Genomic DNA, 21,322 nt, shown 5'->3' with positions numbered 1-21,322 from the left:
CAGCATGGAAACAAAACCTTCGTCCCACCAAGTCCACACTGACCATTGATGACTTGTTCACACTAGTTCTATGTTATCCCACTTTCTCATCCACTTCCGACATACGAGGGATACTTTACAGAGGCCAATTAACCTATGAACCCACATCTTTGGGATATGGGAGGGAACTGGAGCATCCGGAGGAAACCTATGCGGTCACAGAGAGAGTGTGCAAACTCCACACAGACAGCATCCAAGGTCAGAATCGAACCTGGATCTCTGGCATTGTGAGGCGGCAGCTCTACCAGCTGAGCCACTGTGTCTTATTTCTCCTTTTCATGCCCATTTTAAATCTTTGGATTATTTTAACACTTAGCCAATATAAAGAGTAATTGACAGCAACCAATTAACCTGCCAGCACATTGTCAGGATGTAGGAGGAAATCACAATGTCTGGGGGGAAACCCAATCATTCAATGTGCAAACTCCACACAGACAGCTACCCAAGGTCAGGATGAAACCTGCATTACTGGAGTTGTGAGGCAGCAGCACCAATTGCAGTGTCACCGTAAATTTACCATTATGGTCCGAGTGCTCTTGAGAATTTCAAACCGTCATATAAATAGAAAACTATCTGCCTTACATTTCTATAATTTGTGTTAGACTTTTCAGAACATTACAATTGAAGCCTTTGAAAAATGCAATTACTTAACAGGAATAAACGTTTGACCAATTTGCCAGAGTATCAGGGAGAGGCAATTAATTTTAGATTTCTTTCATGTATAGCATCGGATCTATCAATTATCTGATTAACAAAGATCAGAACTCAAGAGTAAAAATAAAGTAGGCCTCTCGGCCTTCACACCTGGTCCACCATACATTAAGATCATGGCTGATCTATCTCAGCTCCATCTTCCAGCACTTTATCCACAACCCGTAATTCCCTGAATATTCAACGTGCATGTTGAATGAACACAATGACTGAGCCCCCACAGATCTCCCAGTAGAGAATTCAAGGTTACAAGGTTAATTTATTGTCACATGTACCAATTAAGGTACAGTGAAAATTGAGTTACCATACATCCATACGAAGCGAAAAGCAACAAGACACACAGCCTCGTAAAATAAAATTTAACATAAACATCCACCACAGCGGCTCTCCACATTCTTCACTGTGATGGAAGGTAATAAAGTCCAATCTTCTCCCTCTTTATTCTCCCGCGGTCGGGGCTGTCGAACCATCCGCAGTCGGGGACGTCAAAGCTCCCGCAGCTGGTGATCTGAAGCCTTCTCGTCGGCGTGATCAAAACTTTGTTGTCGGGACAGTTGAAACTCTCCACGGCTTGGAGATCCCAATCCAGGGACCACGGGCTCCACAATGTTAAAGTCCACAGGCCCGCAATGTTAAATACCAAAGGTGTGCCAACATCTGAGAGAAGAACTTATGTCATGCATTCCTAAATGGTCTCCTCCTCAGCCAGGGCAAACTCCTTCCCCCCTTTTCATGCTCTTTTAAAATGTTATACATTTTGATGAGATTTCTTCTCTGGCTTGTGAGCTCTATAGAATGAAGTCCCAGGCTACTCAATCTCACTTCATATGGCAAACATATAATCCATAGGATTAATTTTATGTAGACACAAAATGCTGGAGTAACTCAGCGGGTGGGGCAGCAATTCTGGAGAGAAGGAATGAGCGACGTTCCGAGTCGAGACCCTTCTTCAGACTAATCTCATGGATCTATGCTGCACTTCCTTTTTAATATGATAAAATCATATTGCTGACATTGATACAGTTGCCAGTGATGTGCTGTGCTGCATTCACCACTCTCTGTAGTGATTTGCGGCTGTGGGCAGAACAGTTCCCATACCAGACTGTGATGCAGCCGTCAGCAGACTCTCGATAATGCAACTGTTACTGTAGAAGTTTGTGAGGATGCTAGCGTTCATGCCATACTTCCTCAGTCTTCTCAGGAAAAAGAGTAGCTGGCGGGCTTTCTTAGTTATTGTGTCCCTGTGCAGTGTCCAAGAGAGGTCCTCAGTGATGTGCACACCGAGGAACTTGAAGCTGCTGACCCTTTCAACCTCAGCATCATCGATGTGACTGGGGAGGTGTCCACTCCCCTGCTGTCTCCTGTAGTCCACGATCATCTCTGTAGTTTTGCTGACATTGAGAGAGAGGTTATTTTCCTGGCACCAGCTGTTTAGTGCATTTACCTCCTCTCTATAGGACATCTCATTATTGTCTGTGATGAGGCCCAGGATGGTCGTGTTGTCAGCAAACTTTAAGATGATGTTGGAGCTGTGCTTAGTAGTAGTCGTGCGTGAACAGGGAGTACAGGAGAGGACTGAGCACGCAGCCCTGTGGTGCGCCTGTGTTGAGGATCAGTGAGGAAGAGGTGTGGCTGCCAATTCTCACCACTTGGGGCCTGCCCGTCAGGAAGTCAAATATCCAGCCACAGATGGAGGTCTCCAGTCCAAGATCACAGAGCTTGGGGATGAGTTTTGAGGGAATGATAGTGTTGAATGCCGAGCTGTAGTCAATGAAGAGCATTCTCACATATGTATTCCCTTTGTCCAGGTGGGTGAGCATAGTGTGACTTGGCATGGCGACGGTTTGGTCTAGACGCAAACTGAAGAGGGTCCAAAGTGTCAGGGAGAGAGGAGCAGATGTGAGTTTTGACTAGCCGCTCAAAGCACTTCAATGTGACTGATGTCTGTGCGACAGGACGGTAGTCATTTAAACAGGAGATTCATGATTTCTTTGGAACAGGAACAATGATGGGAGCTTTGAAGGGGGTGGGAACCACAGACTAACTCAGGAAGAGGTTGAAGATGTGGTGAACACTTCTGCCAGTTGATCAGTGCATGCCCTGAGAGCCCGCCCTGGAATACCATCTGGCCCTGGAGCTTTGCGGCCATTGACCTATTTGAAGGACCGCCTCACATCTGCCATTTGTAGGCTCTAAACAAAACTAAATAATAAAACACTCTTGACTTGACATGGTCGGCTGAATGGCCTGTTCCTGTGCTGTAGTGTTCACTGTTCTACTAACAATAAGTAACAGGTCAGTAAGCTGCTATTTTCCTTCTTCTTAAATAGTGGGGCCAGGTTTGCTATTCCTTGTCTGCTGAGACAATTCCAGAATCTATAGAACAAGCATTCATTATTTTTAAAGTCACCTCTTTCAAGACATTCCTTGCACAAAAATGAATTTATCATCTTTTTAGTCAATATATAATCTACTTAAATTGAACAATAACTTATGAAGAGTCAAGGTTTCCTATCATTTATTTTAAAACTGTTTGCTGCCGCAGAAAAATGTTGAAAAGGCACAGCATGTTCCATCTATATTAAACTGTAACACTATGAAATACTGGCTGGAACCAATCACAACATCTGGTGTCCTTAAATCTTGTTCATCAAAACTAATAATCAAAAATATATTGATAACATAATTAATATTTATTTTCAGAGAAGTCAAATAGCAATTAAATTATTTAAATTCCATCGATAGAAGCATTTTTTCTTCTGGTTTGCAGCCATCCAATCCATTCTATGCATTTTGCACCAAATTGACAGGGTTTGCAGATCTTCCCATTCTTTGCTTGCAAATTGTATCTAAGCTCCAGACACTCTGGCAGCTCTCCACAGCTTGTCCCAGCTCTGCAGAGAGCAATTCCAATTTGATCAAATCCCCCAGCAACCCTGAAACTTAACCCCATTTTGAAGTCCTAGCTGCTCCGATTTAGCCAGGATTAACACATTCTGCTCCTTATTACTCCTTGCACCCTTGCTCCCTGATCTCTCTCTCACATGCACATCAACTCTCTTATTGCAATTAACACACAACAAAGTAATTTACAATTAATCTACCAGCACATCATTAGGATTTGAGAGGAAACCTGTGTGGTCACGCAGAGAATGTACAATCTCAGTATAGATAGCATTTTACATTGGAATCAAGCAAATGTCCCTGGAACAGTGAGGCAGTACATTAACTGTTGTCCCACTGTGCCATTGACTATGAATCAATCTGTAGCTCCTAACATGCCACTGTGTTTCCTGTTGTGACAATATTACATAAATGCACATGATTTTTTTCTTAATCTTTTTTTCATTCTTATCTTCAAACTATTCACAAAAATAGAAATCAAAGTATAGATCTTTGAGAAACTCTTATATCTCATTAATCTGAAGAAAACCAACAATATTTTTACCCACTATTTTTTGTCCTTTTCAGATCGACTAAGCAAAGTACCAGCAAAAAATCAAATTGTGGAAATTTTAACCATCATTGCAACAAATTAACCACAAAAATAATTACCTTTCTAATGGTAAAGAATCTTTGTTTGCTCATTGAACTCTCTGATAATCGTGGGATTTTCTTAACTTATATTCTTATATCTTGTGTATTAACATTACTTTATTGGTGAGTAGCTTAAAGTATTTAATCAATGGTCTTTCAAACTGTGTTCTATTAAAAGTCTAATGGTCCTATCAAATAACAACCAACATTAGAACAAATTTTGGTCCCGTGCCTAGACCACGGAGAGAGAAGATAGTTTGTAGCTTTGCCTATTTACTGATGTTGCTGGACACCCAGATGGTGATCAGATCTCACTTTAGAAGAATGAGTTTTGGTGCTGACTACTTTAGACTAGAGATACATCGTGAAAACAGGTTCTTCGACCCACCGAATCCTCGCCGACCAGCGATCACCCCGTACACTAGCACTATCCTTTGTCACAGTCTGCCCTCTCCTCGTTCTCATCCACTTCACCTCCCAGTACTTTTCCACCGGTCCCTCCTTCTCCTCGCCTGCCACGCCCCTCTCATCAGCCTAACTCTCCTCACCTGTTGCACTCAGTTGCCTCTGATCACCTATTAACCCGGTATATAGACTCTCCTCACCATTCACACAGTGCCAGATTGTTCTCAACATTCATGCAAGACTCTCCAACGATTTCCCGGCTGCCTACACGGTTTCGAACCTGCCTGCCCCTGACCATTCCGTCCTGTCGTCTTCCCGGATATCACCTCAGCCTTCTGTCCCCGACCTCAGCCTTCGTCCCGTACCTCCTGGTTTCTGTCTGCCTCTCTCCTGGGCTGTTTGGTGTATCCCTGCAACGGCTCCTCGACTACTTGCCTGGCTTCGACTCTCCTTTCGTCTGTCCCTCGCTGGTTTGTTTGCATCGTGTGTTGGATCGCCTGGTTACCGGACCTTCCGCTAACCCGACTACGTCTCCTGCCTGCCCCTCTTCGAAACCCTCGCTCAATCCTGAGCCTCTGTGTGAGTACGGTGTACCCATTCCTGTGTTACTACTCTGTGTAACAGTATCGTAATAAGGTTCATTACCAATTATACCTGCCTGATTCTGTGCTGCTATTGGGTCCAAGCTATACCCGTTACATCCTTTATACTAGGAATAATGACCAATTTTACAGAAGCCAATTTGCCTACAAACCTATACGTCCTTGGAGTTTGGGAGGAATCCAGAGCATCCAGTGAAAACCCCACAGTCACAGGACAACGTACAAACTCCGTACAGACAGCACTTGTAGTAAGGGAAGAACCTGGGTCTCTGGCGCTGTCAAGCAGCAAATCTACATGTGCACCATTGTGCCACCCAACTTGTAGTAAAGCAAAGGCAGAACAACATGGGGATAGATCTACATTTTCGGTTTGCAGTAGGGAAGGAAGGGTGTGTCATTAACAGCAAAATACCTTTAAATATGAGGGAATCGATGCTCGCAGCAACAAGAGAAATCTTTAAAGCCATAAGCTCTGAATACAGGTAGATCTCTTTGTATCAAAGGATGGCTCTAGTTTGCGCATTGAAGTAGCAGCTAAGACTGAGTGACACAAAGATGACAGTGAGTGTCACCACAACCTTAACTGCTTGCATTTGTCCCCAGTTGTGCGGCTTATGCCTGTTGAATGATGTAAAGGAAACCTTTCCCCAAACTTTGTGCAATCACTGCCGCACTACATTAGAATTTTAAACAAGACATCTCTTCCCCAAACTAACAGAACATCCCCAACCTAACGCAACATGCACTTCATGAGCCATGGAAAGAAAGCCACTGAATCAGACAATGATACAGTTCAGCGGGGACCCATTCAGGCCACCGTACTGTGCCTTCTCTGAGAAAGAGTTGCTTAATGATTCCCACTCACCTTAGCTCATACATAGCATTTCAAGTACATTTGGAAGTCATTGAATTTGCTTCCACTGTGACCTTATCTCTTGAGGTCAGGTCTCTGGTGAAGATCATCTGATACAGCAACCAGTTTTACTTATTGAGTTGCAGCTGGCGCACACATGGGTTTAATAATACACACATAATCAAATTACTCACTTCAAGCATTTCACACCATCTGGTGTCACTGGCACGTTATACCGCCTCATATATTCATTCATCTCTGGAAAACTCTTCTTCACATAATCCTCTGCACTGCTTTCACGAACAGTTCCAAATCGGAAGCCTTGGGAAGGGTGATGAAGCTTAAAAACAAAGTGAAAACTATGATTGTCATTTTATAAAACTTTCACATTTATCTCCAAACTGAGCCTAAATATGCTAAAGGGATCCCAGAATTGATATTAAATTTCTCAGTTACCAGTAGTGGTGTTATGGAACCAAGTGGTTTCAGACTTTGTGCAAGCAAAATACATAACATGGGGAAAAAAAATTGTTTTAGTTATGGAAGAGTACGCTGGTAGCAATGATCATAAGTCTTGTATATTGTGAAGGATTGTAATGCTCCAAAACAGTTGGCACAGTGCAGTGCATGGGCTAGCACTTTCATGATTTTCTGTGTACTGCAATGCAGAAGTTGGAAACAAGTTAAATGCCAGCTGCATTTGATCCCCCAGTTTGCCATTAAACTCAGTGCACGGCTGGAGCAGAGCACATACATCCTCTCCCCGGTGGTTTCATCACCTCTCAGCACTTTATGCGCACATGCAGCAGCCAGGCCTCAAGTTCAATGGAACCACAATAATCAAGCATGGCTTTGGGAAGAATGCAGATGACAATCTTGGATAGACACAAACAACTGAACCAGTTGCTGCGAAACTCAGCAGGTCAGGTAACATCTCTGGAGAACATGGATAGTTAATGCTCTGGGTCGGGATCCATCTTCAGACTGATTGTGGTGATGCAGGGGAAGAAAATTGGAAGAGCGTGGGCAAGGACAAAGCCTGGCAAATTAATTTTGTCTGCCTGGCAAATGAATACAGGTGAGGAGGAGGTTTTGTTAGACAGATCGTTGGAAAAAGACCAGAGATGAGAAGACAAAAGGTGTGAGGGTGCGAATTGTGAAGTCAGAGGAACACATATATGTGGAAGGGGAAAGGGCTAAATGGGTGCAAATCCAGGTGAGTCACAGGGAAGAGAGGAGGAAAAAATGGGGGAGTTATTTGTAGATTGGTTACATAAAATTGTAGAATTCAGTGTTCATACCATTAGGTTGTAAGCTACCAAAGCTAAATCTAAGGTACTATTCCTCCAGTTTGTATTTGGCCTCACTTTTGCAATGAAGGAGGTTCAGGACAGAAAGGTCAGTATGACACACATTATAACACGTACCTACACCTGCTCCCTCACATCCATCCAAGGTACCCAGCAGTCCTTCTGGGTGAGTAAGAGGTTCATATATACCTCCTCTAACCTTAATTACTGGATTTGGTGTTATCGATGTGACCTTTTAGGGAGATCACAGTGGCGTAGCGGTAGAGTTGCTGCCTGACAGCGAATGCAGCGACAGAAACCTGGGTCCGATCCTGACTACGGGTGCTGTCTGTACGGAGTTTCTACGTTCTCCCGTGATCTGCGTGTGTTTTCTCCGAGTTCTTCGGTTTCCTCCCACACTCCAAAAATGTACAGGTTTGTAGATAAATTGGTTTGGTCCCTCGTGGGTGTAGGATAGTGTTAATGTGCGGGGATCGCTGGTCAGCACGGACCCGGTGGGCTGAAGGGCCTGTTTCTGCTCTGTATCTCTAATCTAATCTAATTTGAGACCAAGCACAGACTTGGCAACCATTTCACTGTATACTTGCTGTCGGTCTGCCATATTAACTTCCCTTCCCATTCCTATACTGACCTTTCTGTCCTGGGTCTCCTCCATTGCCAGAGTGAGGCCATTTGCAAACTGGAGGAACAGCATTTCATATTCCACTTGGGTAGCTTACAATCTAACAGTATGCACATTGAATTCTCCAATTTTAGGTATCTAACCTACAAACAACCACCTCTTCTCCTCCACCCACGCCCCTTCCCTGTGCCCCAACAGGATTTTCACCCATTTCTCCACTTCCACTTCGCCCTCCATCCCCATCTATATTCCATCCTCCAGCTTCACAATTTGTGTCTCTGTCCTTATCTCATACATTTTGCCTTGTCATCTTTGGCCATTGTCCAACCATCTGTCTATCAAAAATTCCCCTCACTGACCACTTGGCAGCCCTCCTCTCTTCAAGCTTTCTACCCCCATCCCCCCCCCCCCCCGTATCACAATCAGTCTGAACAAAGGTTCCAGCCAAAGAAGCCAAGCACCAGCTGGAGGATTCATTCCATTTCAAAATACCTGTACTGAGAAACCCCTAAATTTGAATCATCCTTGCATTATCTATACAATTGCTAAAACTCTCACCTTGACCACTTCCGGTCTGCATTGTATTTACATTTGAGCTAAAACAGTACCTTATATCACTACGATCTTTTTGCCACCTTACTCGCTGTTCTCCACTGCTCCAAGCCACCAAGTTTTGATCCGAACGGTGGAATATTACAAAAGTTGTGAGGCTTTAAAAAATCGTGAGATGAGCAGATTGCTCTTCTCGCATGTCATTCACCGTGAAGGTAACGCCCCTTCCGGGGACGAAGAGAATAAAGGCCGGGCATGAGTCCAGAAGCCCCCACTTGAAGCCGACCCCCTCCCCCGGCTGCAGAACGCAACGAGATGCAACAAGAAAGAATGGGCTGAATAAATCTCCTCTTTAATGTTTAAATTGTTGTTATATTTTAAGAGTTATTCACATTTTAAGCTTTAATAAATCCCTTTTCCGCCTGTCAGCTGCACCTGCGCAGTAATACCTGCCTGATCTACGTCACAATGGGAGCTCAATGGGAGGGAATGGCTGGATGGGGGGGGGGGGGGGTGTTTTGAGAGGGGGATGGAGTGAGTGGTGGTGGGGAGGGATCAGAGGCGTCACAATGGGAACACGTCAGCCGCGCCTGCGCAGTTGGGGGCTATGAGTTAGTGGTGGAATATTGGAATTGGTGGAGAGGTGGAATATTGTGTTCGGGGACCAGGCCTCCCGTGTGAGAATTGGACTCAATGGGTCCCACGTAGACTGGTTTGTCTTTAAAATTTCCACAATGCCGGTAATGATTGTAGATAGTCCTGTGTTGGTAATTTTTAGTATGCATGCAATATTAGTAAGTGATACCCAAAGTGCCTGGGTCAAAACTTTGTGGCAGAACATAATGTACTGCCAATTGTGAAGGCAGCTGTCCATGCAGGAAATTGGAGGGACAGGTTGATTGACAAGATGATTACTTCTGCTTTGTTACTGCAATGGTACATCAGCAAAGCCACCCTGGCATTTGTCCAAGATATCAGTGTTGCCTCATCACATTGCAGTGTAGAACATGTTGCTCAACAAACTTGAGGTACCCTTGCCTCGGGGAAGCAGAAGATCTCCATTTGCCAATGTCATAGAACAACACTGATTTTCGCCTAGTTCTCTTCATCTGGGAGAAACCTCATCCTCATCCTATGAGGAAAAACATCTTCAACCAGAGAGTTGTGAATCTGTGGAACTCTCTGCCACAGAAGGCTTTTGAGACCAATTCACTGGATGTTTTCAAGAGGGTTAGATATAGCTCTAAGGCCTAATGGAATCAAGGAATATGGGGAGACAGCAGGAACGGGGTGCTGATTTTGGATGATCAGCCATGATCATATTGAATGGCTGTGCTGGCTCGAATAGCCGAATGGACTACTCCTGCACCTATTTTATATGTTTCTATCCATACAAGAGGGCAGCACAGTTCTGCAGCCTCATAGCGCCAGAGACCGGGGTCCAATCCTGACCTTGGGTGCTGTCTCTGAGAAGTTTGACATTCTCCCTGTGACTGTATACATTTTCTACTGGGTCCCAGTTTCCTCCTACACTCCAAATATGTTTGGGTTTGTCGGTTAATTGGTCCCTGGTGTGTAGGGAGTCAATGTGAAAGTTGGATAACATCTAGTATGAATGGGTGATCGATGGTCAGTATTTACTTGGTGGGCTGAAGGTCCTGTGTTCCTAATGTATCAACTGATTGATCAATCATTGAATCGATGAATCAATGAATGAATCAATCAATCAATGGTGGAGGGGGTGGTGTGGATGGATATTGGAGATATAAGCATAGAAACCTTTCAAACGGATCCTGCTTTTGGGATGGAGTGGTGGAGCTGCTTCCTCACAGCTCCAGAGACGGGTTCAATACAAACCTCAAGTGGAGTTTCTCCTGGATACTCAGGTTTACACCCACATTCCAAAGATGTGGTGTTGATAGATTAACTATCCACTGTAATTGTTGCTTAGTGTGCAGGTGGGTGGTGGAATCTGGGTACAGGATGAAAATTTGGGGAAAATGAACAGATCATTGTTATACTATAATCTAGAACGCATATCAAGACCCACACCATCCTGGCCACACACTCATTTCACCACTGCCATCGGGAAGAAGGTACAGGAGCCTGAAAACTGTAACAACAAGGTTCAGGAACAGCTTCTTCCCTACAGCCATCAGGCTATTAAACAGGACAACTAATAAGCTCTGAACTACAACAGACTATTATTATTATTGCACAATATATTTTTTATTGAGTGTGTGCATGTGTATATATACACACTGAACTTTTTTCTCCCGTTATGTACTGTTTATATATTCTGTTGTGCTGCAGCAAGAAACAAGTAAGGTGAATGTAAATCCAAAGGGTTTCTACAGCTATATTAATAGCAAAAGGATAACGAGGAATAAAATTGGTCCATTGGAGAGACAGAGTGGACAGCTATCTGCAGAGCCAAAAGAGATGGGGGAGATATTGAACAATTTATTTTCATCGGTATTCACCAAAGAGAAGGATATTTAATTATGTGAGGTAATGGAAACTAGTAGAGTAGCTATGGATACTATGAGTTTCAAAGTCAAGAGTCAAGAGTCAATTTAATTGTCATTTGGACCCCTGGAGGTCCAAACGAAATGCCGTTTCTGCAGCCATACATTACACACAAATAGACCCCAGACACAACATAATTACATTTAACATAAACATCCATCACATAGCTGTGATGGAAGGCCAAATAAACTTATCTCTCCACTGCACTCCCCCCCCCCCCCCCGATGTCAGAGTCAAAGTCATAGCCCCCGGCTGGCGATGGCGATTGTCCCGCGCCATTAAAGCCACGCCGGGTGGTGCGAGGTCGCACACCGGGTCTTGGTGTTGGAGCCCCCGGTGTGTGCTCGCAAAGTCCGCGGCCATTCCAGCCGCGCGGGGCAGTGATGTTAGGCCCCGCTCCAGGAGCTCTTCGACCCCGCAACTCGGGCGGGAGAAGTCGCCGTTGCAGGAGCCCTGAGAAGCGGTCTCCCTCCAGGGAGCCGTGGGCTCCCGGCGCCGTCGTCCACAGACCCGCAGCAGCAGCCTCCGACTCTCCGGTAGCAGCAGCAGCAGCAGCGCAGCAGCAGCAGCGCTCCTCCACCGCTCCACCCGCTCCGGACTCGGCCAGCTCCGCGACGGCAACGGTGAGTCGACACCTGAGTCCCCGGCTTCTTCCTGTTGGAGGCCGCTCCTCGTTGCGGCCTCAACGACACCTGAGACCCGACGAGAAAAGGTCGGGTCTCCAGTGCAGGGAGAGATTCAAAAAGTTCCCCCCCCGCACTCCCACCCCACCCCCGCCCCCCCACACACACACCCCAACATAAAATAACAAAAACTACATAAAAACACAGACAAAAAAATAATAAAAACGCGGACAGGCTGCAGAGGCCGCTGCTGGCCAGAGCCGCGCCGCCTACCAAAGTAAAAGAAGTACTGACACTTTTGAAAAATATAAAAGTGGATAAGTCTCCAGGTCCTGACAGGATATTCCCTAGGACATTGAGGGAAGTTAGTGTAGAAATAGCCGGGGCTATGACAAATATTTCAAATGTCATTAGAAACGGGAATAGTCCCCGAGGATTGGCATACTGCGCATGTTGTTCCATTGTTTAAAAAGGGTTCTAAGAGTAAACCTAGCAATTATAGCCCTGTTAGTTTGACTTCAGTGGTGGGCAAATTAATGGAAAAGATACTTAGAGATAATATATATAAGCATCTGGATAAACAGGGTCTGATTAAGAACAGTCAGCATGGATTTGTGCCTGGAAGGTCATGTTTGACTAATCTTCTTGAATTTTTTGAAGAGGTTACTAGGGAAATTGACAAGGGTAAAGCAGTGGATGTTGTCTATATGGACATTAGTAAGGCCTTGGACAAGGTTCCTCATGGAAGGTTGGTTAAGAAGGTTCAACTGTTGGGTATAAATACAGGAGTAGCAAAATGGATTCAACAGTGGCTGAATGGGAGAAGCCAGAGGGTAATGGTGGATGGTTGTTTGTCAGGTTGGAGGCAGGTGACTAGTGGGGTGCCTCAGGGATCGGTGTTGGGTCCTTTGTTGTTTGTCATGTACATCGATGATCTGGATGAAGGTGTGGTAAATTGGATTAGTAAGTATGCAGATGATACCAAGATAGGAGGTGTTGTGGATAATGAAGAGGATTTCCAAAGTCTACAGAGTGATTTAGGCCATTTGGAAGAATGGGCTGAAAGATGGCAGATGGAGTTTAATGCTGATAAATGTGAGGTGCTACACCTTGGCAGGACAAATCAAAATAGGACGTCCATGGTAAATGGTAGGGAATTGAAGAATACAGTTGAACAGAGGGATCTGGGAATAACCGTGCATAGTTCCTTGAAGGTGGAATCTCGTATAGATAGGGTGGTAAAGAAAGCTTTTGGTATGCTAGCCTTTATAAATCAGACCATTGAGTATAGAAGTTGGGATGTAATGTTAAAATTGTACAAGGAATTGGTGAGACCATATCTGGAGTATGGTGTAAAATTTTGGTCGCCCAATTATAGGAAGGATGTCAACAAAATAGAGAGAGTGCAGAGGAGATTTACTAGAATGTTGCCTGGGTTTCAACAACTAAGTTACAGAGAAAGGTTGAATAAGTTAGGTCTTTATTCTCTGGAGCGCAGAAGGTTAAGGGGGGACTTGATGGAGGTCTTTAAAATGATGAGAGGGATAGACAGAGTTGATGTGGATCAGCTTTTCCCTTTGAGAATAGGGAAGATTCAAACAAGAGGACATGACTTCAGAATTAAGGGACAGAAGTTTAGGGGTAACATGAGGGGGAACTTCTTTACTCAGAGTGGTAGCGGTGTGGAATGAGCTTCCAGTGGAAGTGGTGGAGGCTGGTTTATTGGTATCATTTAAAAATAAATTGGATAGGCATATGGATGAGAAGGGAATGGAGGGTTATGGTATGAGTGCGGGCAGGTGGGACTAAGGGAAAAAAGTTGTTCGGCACGGACTTCTAGGGCCGAGATGGCCTGTTTCCGTGCTGTAATTGTTATATGGTTAAGAATTTCATTGTTCTATCTAGGACATATAACAATAAAACACTCTTGATTCTTGACCACTTTGTGAGAGCAGGAAAAGCTTAACGGAAGTGTGCGGTGCAAGATTTTATACACAGAGTTGTGGGTGCCTGGTACTATCGGGGGTGGTGGTGGCATTTAAGTGGCTTTTAGAATTGCACATGAATATGCAGGGATGGAATGATATGGATCACGTGCAAGCAGAAGAGATTAGTTTAATGGTATCATATTTGACAGTCATTGGGGGCTGAAGAGCCTGTTGCTGAGCTGTTATGTTCTTGGTTAAGATACTATCACATTGCTGTTCAGGGGAAAGTGCCAGGAATTAGATCAAGTGATACTGAAGGAATCACAATGTATTTCCAAGGCAATCTGGTCTGTTATTATTCCCGTATGATTGCTTTCCTTGCCCTTCTTGGTGGTTGAGGGTTTAGAATGTCATGTTGATGGCTGGAACACATTGAACAAACAACAGTAGCACATTTTAAGTGTTGGATTTCATTTTCCACGTATGAAACTTATGCCTCAATGTTGTCCAAGTATTGGTCTATGCTGACAGGTACTGTTTCCTTTGCTGAGGAATTTGGAGTGGAACTGAAAAATATGCAATCATGAATTAATTTCCCTTCTTCTGATGGAAGAAAGGTCATTGGTTAAGTAATGGTGCCTGTGACTAGGACACTGCCCTGAGCATTTCCTGCAATTATTCTGGTGCTGGATTAATTAACATTAAATCCAACAACCACAACTGTCATTCTTTATGTAATATATGGTAGAACCACAGGAGTGAAGCCCATTGACTACAGTTTTCACGGGGATTCTTGATTGTTGGAGGTCAATTAATCCAGCACAGAATAACTGCAGGAAATGCTCAAGGCAGTGTCTTAATCCCAATCATCATTACTTCATACATCATACATCTATAACCTTCCTTCCATCATAAAATCTGAAGTGGGGAAATTCAATGATGATTACACAATGTTCAATTCCATTCATAGCTCCTCAGCAAATAACACGGTGTCAAATGCACCTTGAATGTCAAGGGTAGCCACTCTCACCTCATCCCTGAAAGTCAACTCTTTGACCATGCTTCGACTAAGGTTGTGATGGAGTCATGTAGCCCCGATTAAATGTGGAAAGGACCAAACAGGTTATCATTCAGCAAGTGCCATTTAATTGGACTGCGAACAACACAGTCAATTATTTTTGATGATTGAGGTGGCAATTACTCAGATTGGTATAGTCTTGCTCTTTGTGAAAGGAATACACTCGGATATGTCTGGGCACATGCCAGTGTTGCAATTCTATCCAAATAGCTTGATGACAGATGATGGAGTGTGTCTTTTGTAGCACAGCTGAAGGGGTCAAGGAAACAGCGTTCACATCGCGTCTCGATCAATCCTTCCACCACCACGCACAAGAAGCACAAGAAATGACAAGACAGGCATCATTGTATGCAGATGCCGTGAAGTGTGTTCAGCTCTGGTTGAACAACTTCTAATCTTGTGTGTGGACTCAATAAGAAAAAGAAGCATATCTGAAGTGTTTTCTGTAAAGTCCCACAGCTTTCGATGTATCTCAGCAAAGAGCCTTCAGCCCTTCTTAGATACCATATGCAATTTATGTGTTATTTATGTGTTTGTGTGTTTGTCTGAGTCTATGAGCCTGTGATGCTGCTGCAAACAAGGTTTTTATTGTAACTATACCTCACCGTACTTGTACATATGACAATTAACTCGCCTTAATTTAGAATGAATCAAATTGTTTGTTGACTGGCTTCTGTGACTATGGGGATCTTGGGAGGAAGCAGAGTTAGATCATCCACTTTGCTCTTCTGGCTGAATATGGCTACAAATACTTAAGAAAGAACTGCAGATGCTGAAAAAATCGAAGGTGGACCAAAAATGCTGGGGAAACTCAGTGGGTGAGGCAGAATCTTTGGAGAGAAAGAATTGGCAATGTTTCATACCCAAAACATCACCAATTCCTTCTCTCCATAGATGCTGCCTCACCCGCTGAGTTTCTCCAGGATTTTTTGTCTACCTTATGGCTGCAAATATGTCAGCCTTGCACACTGGGCTCTATCCTTGCCAAGAAATATGTTCCTGAAGAATCCTCCTTCATTTAATAGTTTAGTTGTCTACCACCTTTGCAACTAGAAATGGCAGAACTGCAGATCTGACTGATTGGCAGTGGAATTGCTTATCTCTGTCTATTAATTAAATTGATTGAATGATACATCATGGAAATATGCTCTTCGGCCCCCCTGAGCTCATGCTGACCATCTGTTCACACTAGTTCTATGTCATCACACGTTTGCATCCACTCTTTACACAGTGGGCACAATTTACAGAGGTCTATTAAGCAACAAGCCTGTACATTTTTGGGATGTGGGAGGAAACCAGAGCACTCAGAGGCAATCCACGTGGTCACAGGAGAACGTCCAAACTCCACACAGAGTCAAACCTGGGTCTATTGCACTGTGGGACAACAGCTCCACCAGCAACAACACTGCGCTGCTCTGCATTCTTATTTTTTCTGATGGGCCTACCATCTTTCTCTATTGCAGCTGGGCAGGCACTTCATTTTTAAATACATAGGTGCTGCTTCCAGCATGCTCTTCTGCGTTACTCACTGACCAGTGGTAATTTCCTGGCTCGATAGTAATGCTTGAGGGATTTGCTGGACCTTGAGTGTATTGGATATATCCTTGAGCAGCATAAAATGTTATCTTTCGAATTATTTTCATTTGTACTGAACTGCATTGAAAGTACAGTACTCCCTCAAAGCTTCTCTTTCTAATAATAAAACAACATGAAGCCCCCAAACCGAGACATTTCCTAAAATAGAAATCAGCAGGTTGTGAGCAAGGTGACAGCTCTCAGTGACTTTGTCAACTGCGTGGTATAACATCTCACTGATTTTTTTGGATAAAGCATTATTTATTATCTGCTTTACATCTTTCATGCATGTGTATGTGTGAGTCCAAGATTAATCTGTATTCACTAACTACCTGAGATCGGAGGTTGCTTCGGAAAATTAAGCAAAATAGTTGTTGCTCTGAGCTCAGCAGTCATTTTAGATTAATCAGCAGCTCCATCAATCTTCGACCTTGGGCCATCTGCTGTTACTAACTTTAACTGAGACGCTGTTGGGGAATTGACAATTCCAGTCGGCAGAACTATCTTGGGCTCAGAGTACACATCCAGCAATTATACGTGGAATTCATAAAAGGAATTCAGTGGGAATAATATTCTCCGTATTAGAACCATCTGATTTTTGGTTACAATACTGTCAAGTAGCCTGGGATGTAGCTGCAGAGTTTAGTGTGGTTCATTTAGCAGCAATGAGGGGGATATGATAGGGATATAGATAAGAATTTTGCCATGTTGCGGGTGTCTATGACAAGAGGATCTAAATTTAAGATGAGAGGTACAAGGTTTAAAGGCAATTCGAGTGGGATTTTACTTCGGAGTCACGTGAGTGACTTCGTGAAGAACCCGCTTCCAACGCATGCGTGTCATTACGCTACACGCATTGCAACTCGTCATTGTCGGGAGGAAGGACGTTCCTCCCAAACGGCGGGGTTTCGAACTTGCAACAGTAAGGTAAGTGAACATCGTTCTTTACTTACCTTTTTTCTACAGAAGGCTGTTGGAAGCTGGCGGGGGAGAAGTCTGCAAGCGCCGACAAGGACAGCAGGCAGCCAGCAACGGCCGGTGGCACGACAGTCTCCCTTAGCGGGAGTTCGTGCGACTTCAGCTCCGGGAAGAGAACGCCGACAAGGGAGCACTCCGGAGCCGACACAGCCCCAAAGACCGACGCTACATGGGCCTGGGGCTGTGGAATAGGTAAGAAAATTCCTTACCTTTCTTCTTGTTTGCAGGAAGGCTGTCGTGCTGCCGCTGTACAGCAGCAGGCACCAGCAACGGAAGTTGGCACCACTGTCTCCCATAACGGGAGCGAGTGCCAACTTCACCCCATACGGGGTGGAGGGAAAAAACAGAGCCAACAACCCACAAAACAGTGGGTTGTATTAGTGCTCTGGCACTTTTTGAAATTAGGGGGTCCCTAGGAACAGCCGGGTTTTACCGACTGCGGAACTGCCGCGAAGGACCAGTCCGTGAACACCGGGGTCGGTCCGAGCGGCTCGAACCCGACACGCAGGGAACGACATTCACCAGCGGGAGAATTAAAAGTCGGGAACAGCAGGTAAGAGACTCTGCGTTCCTTCCACTTACCCTTTAGGTGCAGACATGGACCGGGTCCATGTAAGCTGCAGAAAGCCGGCGGGAGAACCGCGGAGTGCAGGCAGCCGGCAGGAGAGCAGCAACGGCAGCCGGCAGCGGCAGGAGCAGCGGCAGCGGCAGCGGCAGGAGCAGCAGCGGCAGCCGGCAGCGGCAGGAGCAGCAACGGCACATCGATTCCCGGAGGGGAAAACACCTGTGCCCGACTTCGCTCCCGCACCAGGGGAAAATTCATTTCTGGGCCAGTATGCCAGTCTCGCTTTGGAAGCGAGTCTGGCTTGAAGCAGCGCTAACGGCCAGCGCCGAGGCCAAGGACATTGCAGTGGAGTTGACTGGCTGCAATGGACCGCGAGGGACCAGTACTGTGAGTACCGGGGTCGGTCCCAGCGGGTTTTTTAGTTACAGAGATCACTTCTTGGCCTTTTGGCTAAGATCAACTATAGTATCTGTTTATTATCAGTTTTAATATCTAATACGTCCCTTATCTAAGGACCATATAAGCAGGAGTGCCCAGAACTGAGGGCATTGGAGTGGGGTTGACCGGCTGCAACGACCGCGAGGGACCAGTACCGTGAGTACGGGGGTCGGTCCCAGCGGTCTGAGATAAACGAGCAGCCAGGAGCGCTGAGAGCGTTGGAGCCGGGTTGAAGAAATGGGCTAGATGGAATCAGCTGTGCCAGATGTCCTCCACACCGGCCATATTCACTCCACGGAAGGAAGGACAAAGCTGGAGAAGGAGGACAGTGGAGCAGCGGGCAGCCAGCAGCAGCCAGCGGCACTTGGATCAACCGTAGTGGGATCAGCTGTGCCCGATGTCGGCCCCGCACCGGCCAGATCCATGCGGCCGAGCGGTAAGGCTAGACACAAAACAAACAAGGTCGTGGGCTCAGAAGGGTCCGACTTTGCATAACCGCCGGCGACCAGCACCCGAGAGCGCTGGAGCAGGAAGAAGCGGTGTATGGAGCCTTGCTCCAACGTGATAAACCCACAGCAGTACCTCTTTGAGGGCTGCACAGTGCTTCTACCCCATCAGATGGGAGCACTGCGGGTCAGTTCTGGGCAGACCTGCAAGAGGGGTCTGCAGAACAAAAGGCAAGTGGGCAGGAGGTAAGCCCCACATGGATACCCCGTGCGGGACCCTAGAGATCTCTAACTCTATAAAAAAGAGTAGGCAGGACCCTGATGGGCCAGAGCCTGGTAATACAGCGTCCCATGATCCTAACACAGCAGGGACTCTGCTGGACATGGTGGCTGATTACTTTAACCAAGTCAAACATGGGTAGACTTGGATCCAGGATGGCAATAGTATTACTATATGTCTGGCCACAAACGCCAACAAGAAATATTTACAGAGACTGGCCAGACATCTGCCACCTGGCAACGGTGAGGCATTACAGGTGCCCAGTGTAAACCAATGCATTTGGCAGCATATGGGGACGAACATCAGGAACCAGGACCTCAAGATCCAGAAAACCTTAAAGGGATTGACGGAAGGGATCACAGCATACACCCGCACCCTGGACTAAACGGAGGTAACCAAAGACCATCAAGACGCACTAGCTCTGTTTAGTAATATGCAATATGAGCTGAACTACATGTGGAAGGCTGCCATTCAGCCAGCACTGGACCCCTAAAATGCTACCATTTGCAAACAAAGAACCGTGGGTGGACGAAGCAAGACACTGGGGCTCATCAAGGCCAGCGCAAGGGCTTATTTTGGAGCACGATACCAGCCACATGCAAGGCCATAGAAAATGTGGCTCATACCAGTGGCAGTGCCAGAAATCAATATAACCCGCAGTAGCCTTTTTAGGGTATGGCCAGGGCGGCCACCCTGGAAGATGCGGAAGCCTCAACCTCCCACACAACCCCGAACAAGAGATATCAAACCAGAACCCCCTTTTCAAAAAACCAAGGAAATAACACAACCACCGGTAACCATGAAGGTAGGTGGGTGTGGTTTTCTTCTGTTAAAAAGGGACCCACGATGGTGGGGGAGGGGAGGTTGCAACACTACAGTTATGTATGGTATATAATCACTACAGATTCATATAATCTCAGCAGTATTCAGGGTTATCTGATAGAATTTACTCATCCCAATAACCCCAGTACAACATACACCAGAATGGCATTTTGTCCTTGCATAAACCAAACAATCTAAAGCCCACATGGTGCTACAAAAATTGTGCACAAAAGGTGTGATTGAGCATACTTTTCATGGAACATTAGAATTTGTATCAAACATATTTATTAAAAATAAAATAGATGGGGGTTGCAGGATTATCATTGACCTTTCAACCCTAAACACATTCGTTCAAGATGTTCATTTTAAGATGGATACTCTTATTACTGATAAAGACTTGGTGTCAGCGGGGTTTTTCTATATGGCAGGCATTGACTCAAAAGAGGGGGAACTTTGGCAATATAGAGCTTACCAAAGGGGCTAACATCAGCCCCAATATTATTTACTAAAATTCTAAAACCAGCTTGGCATTGTTATGTAAACAAAGCCATAGGGTGATGTATTTCCCCCGTTCTGCCCCATCAATGGGGTACTAGGGAAAATTCAACTAGACTCGGCATCTGGAATTCTCAGAGTACCCGACTGGCCTACTAAATCATGGTATTCGGCCATACAGGGGATGGTGTTAGAACCATGTTCCCTCATGAACATAGCCAAATTTATTAATTCATCCAGTGACTGGGGGCAGTCATCCATGCCATAAGACTATGGATTTGTTGATTTGTAGAGTCTAAAAGACCCACTACACAGCATGGGGCTGTCAGACAGGATGATGAATCTCATCTCATCTGCACTAAGACTGTCAACACGGAAGCAGTACCTTGGACACATCAAGAAATGGGGCATATACTGCTTGGACAACAACCTCGACCAAAAGGCCAAGAACATTCTGGCCGTATTGGAATTTTAACAAGCCTCCATTATGATAATCGATGGAGCTACAGTGCCATCAATAGTGCCAGAAGTGCACTCTCCAATTACCTATCACAAGGAACGGAGTGGCACACGGTGGGAACGCACCCCCTGGTAACAAAACTCATGAGGGGCATATTCAATGGTAATCCCCCTGGAACCAGGTACTCCGAAATCTGGGAGGTGGGTGTCGTTCTAAACATGCTGAGGAGCTGGTAGCCCATAACAGCATTGTCACTTCAGTAACGGACCATGAAGATGGTTATGCTCATGGCGGTAGTTACCGCACAACAAGTCCAGCCATTAAGCAAACTGAGCCTGGACTCCCTGATCATCTCACCCGAGAAACTGGTGTTTGTCATACAGGATTTAATAAAAGAAAACAGACCAGGTTCATCGGGTCAAGTGTTTGAATTTATGGTATACCCATATGACGAACGACTGTGTATAGCAAGAC

At 45.3% G+C, this 21,322-nt stretch overlaps 1 protein-coding gene and 1 pseudogene across 1 annotated transcript in view; one reads left to right on the top strand and one right to left on the bottom strand.

The window, feature by feature from the left end:
* The window catches only part of grin3a (glutamate receptor, ionotropic, N-methyl-D-aspartate 3A), a 166,440-nt gene that overhangs the window by 30,042 nt on the left and 115,076 nt on the right, over positions 1 to 21,322 (bottom strand). Inside the window, exon 4 of the mRNA XM_055632410.1 lies at positions 6,342 to 6,487. Within this exon, the coding sequence (XP_055488385.1) occupies positions 6,342 to 6,487 (146 nt within the window). The remainder of the gene's footprint in view (positions 1 to 6,341; positions 6,488 to 21,322) is intronic.
* LOC129695965 (U2 spliceosomal RNA) lies at positions 18,338 to 18,442 on the top strand (annotated as a pseudogene).

Source organism: Leucoraja erinacea, chromosome 3 (assembly GCF_028641065.1).
Source record: "Leucoraja erinacea ecotype New England chromosome 3, Leri_hhj_1, whole genome shotgun sequence".
NCBI lineage: Eukaryota > Metazoa > Chordata > Chondrichthyes > Rajiformes > Rajidae > Leucoraja > Leucoraja erinaceus.
This window is presented reverse-complemented; position numbering and strand designations above follow the sequence as displayed.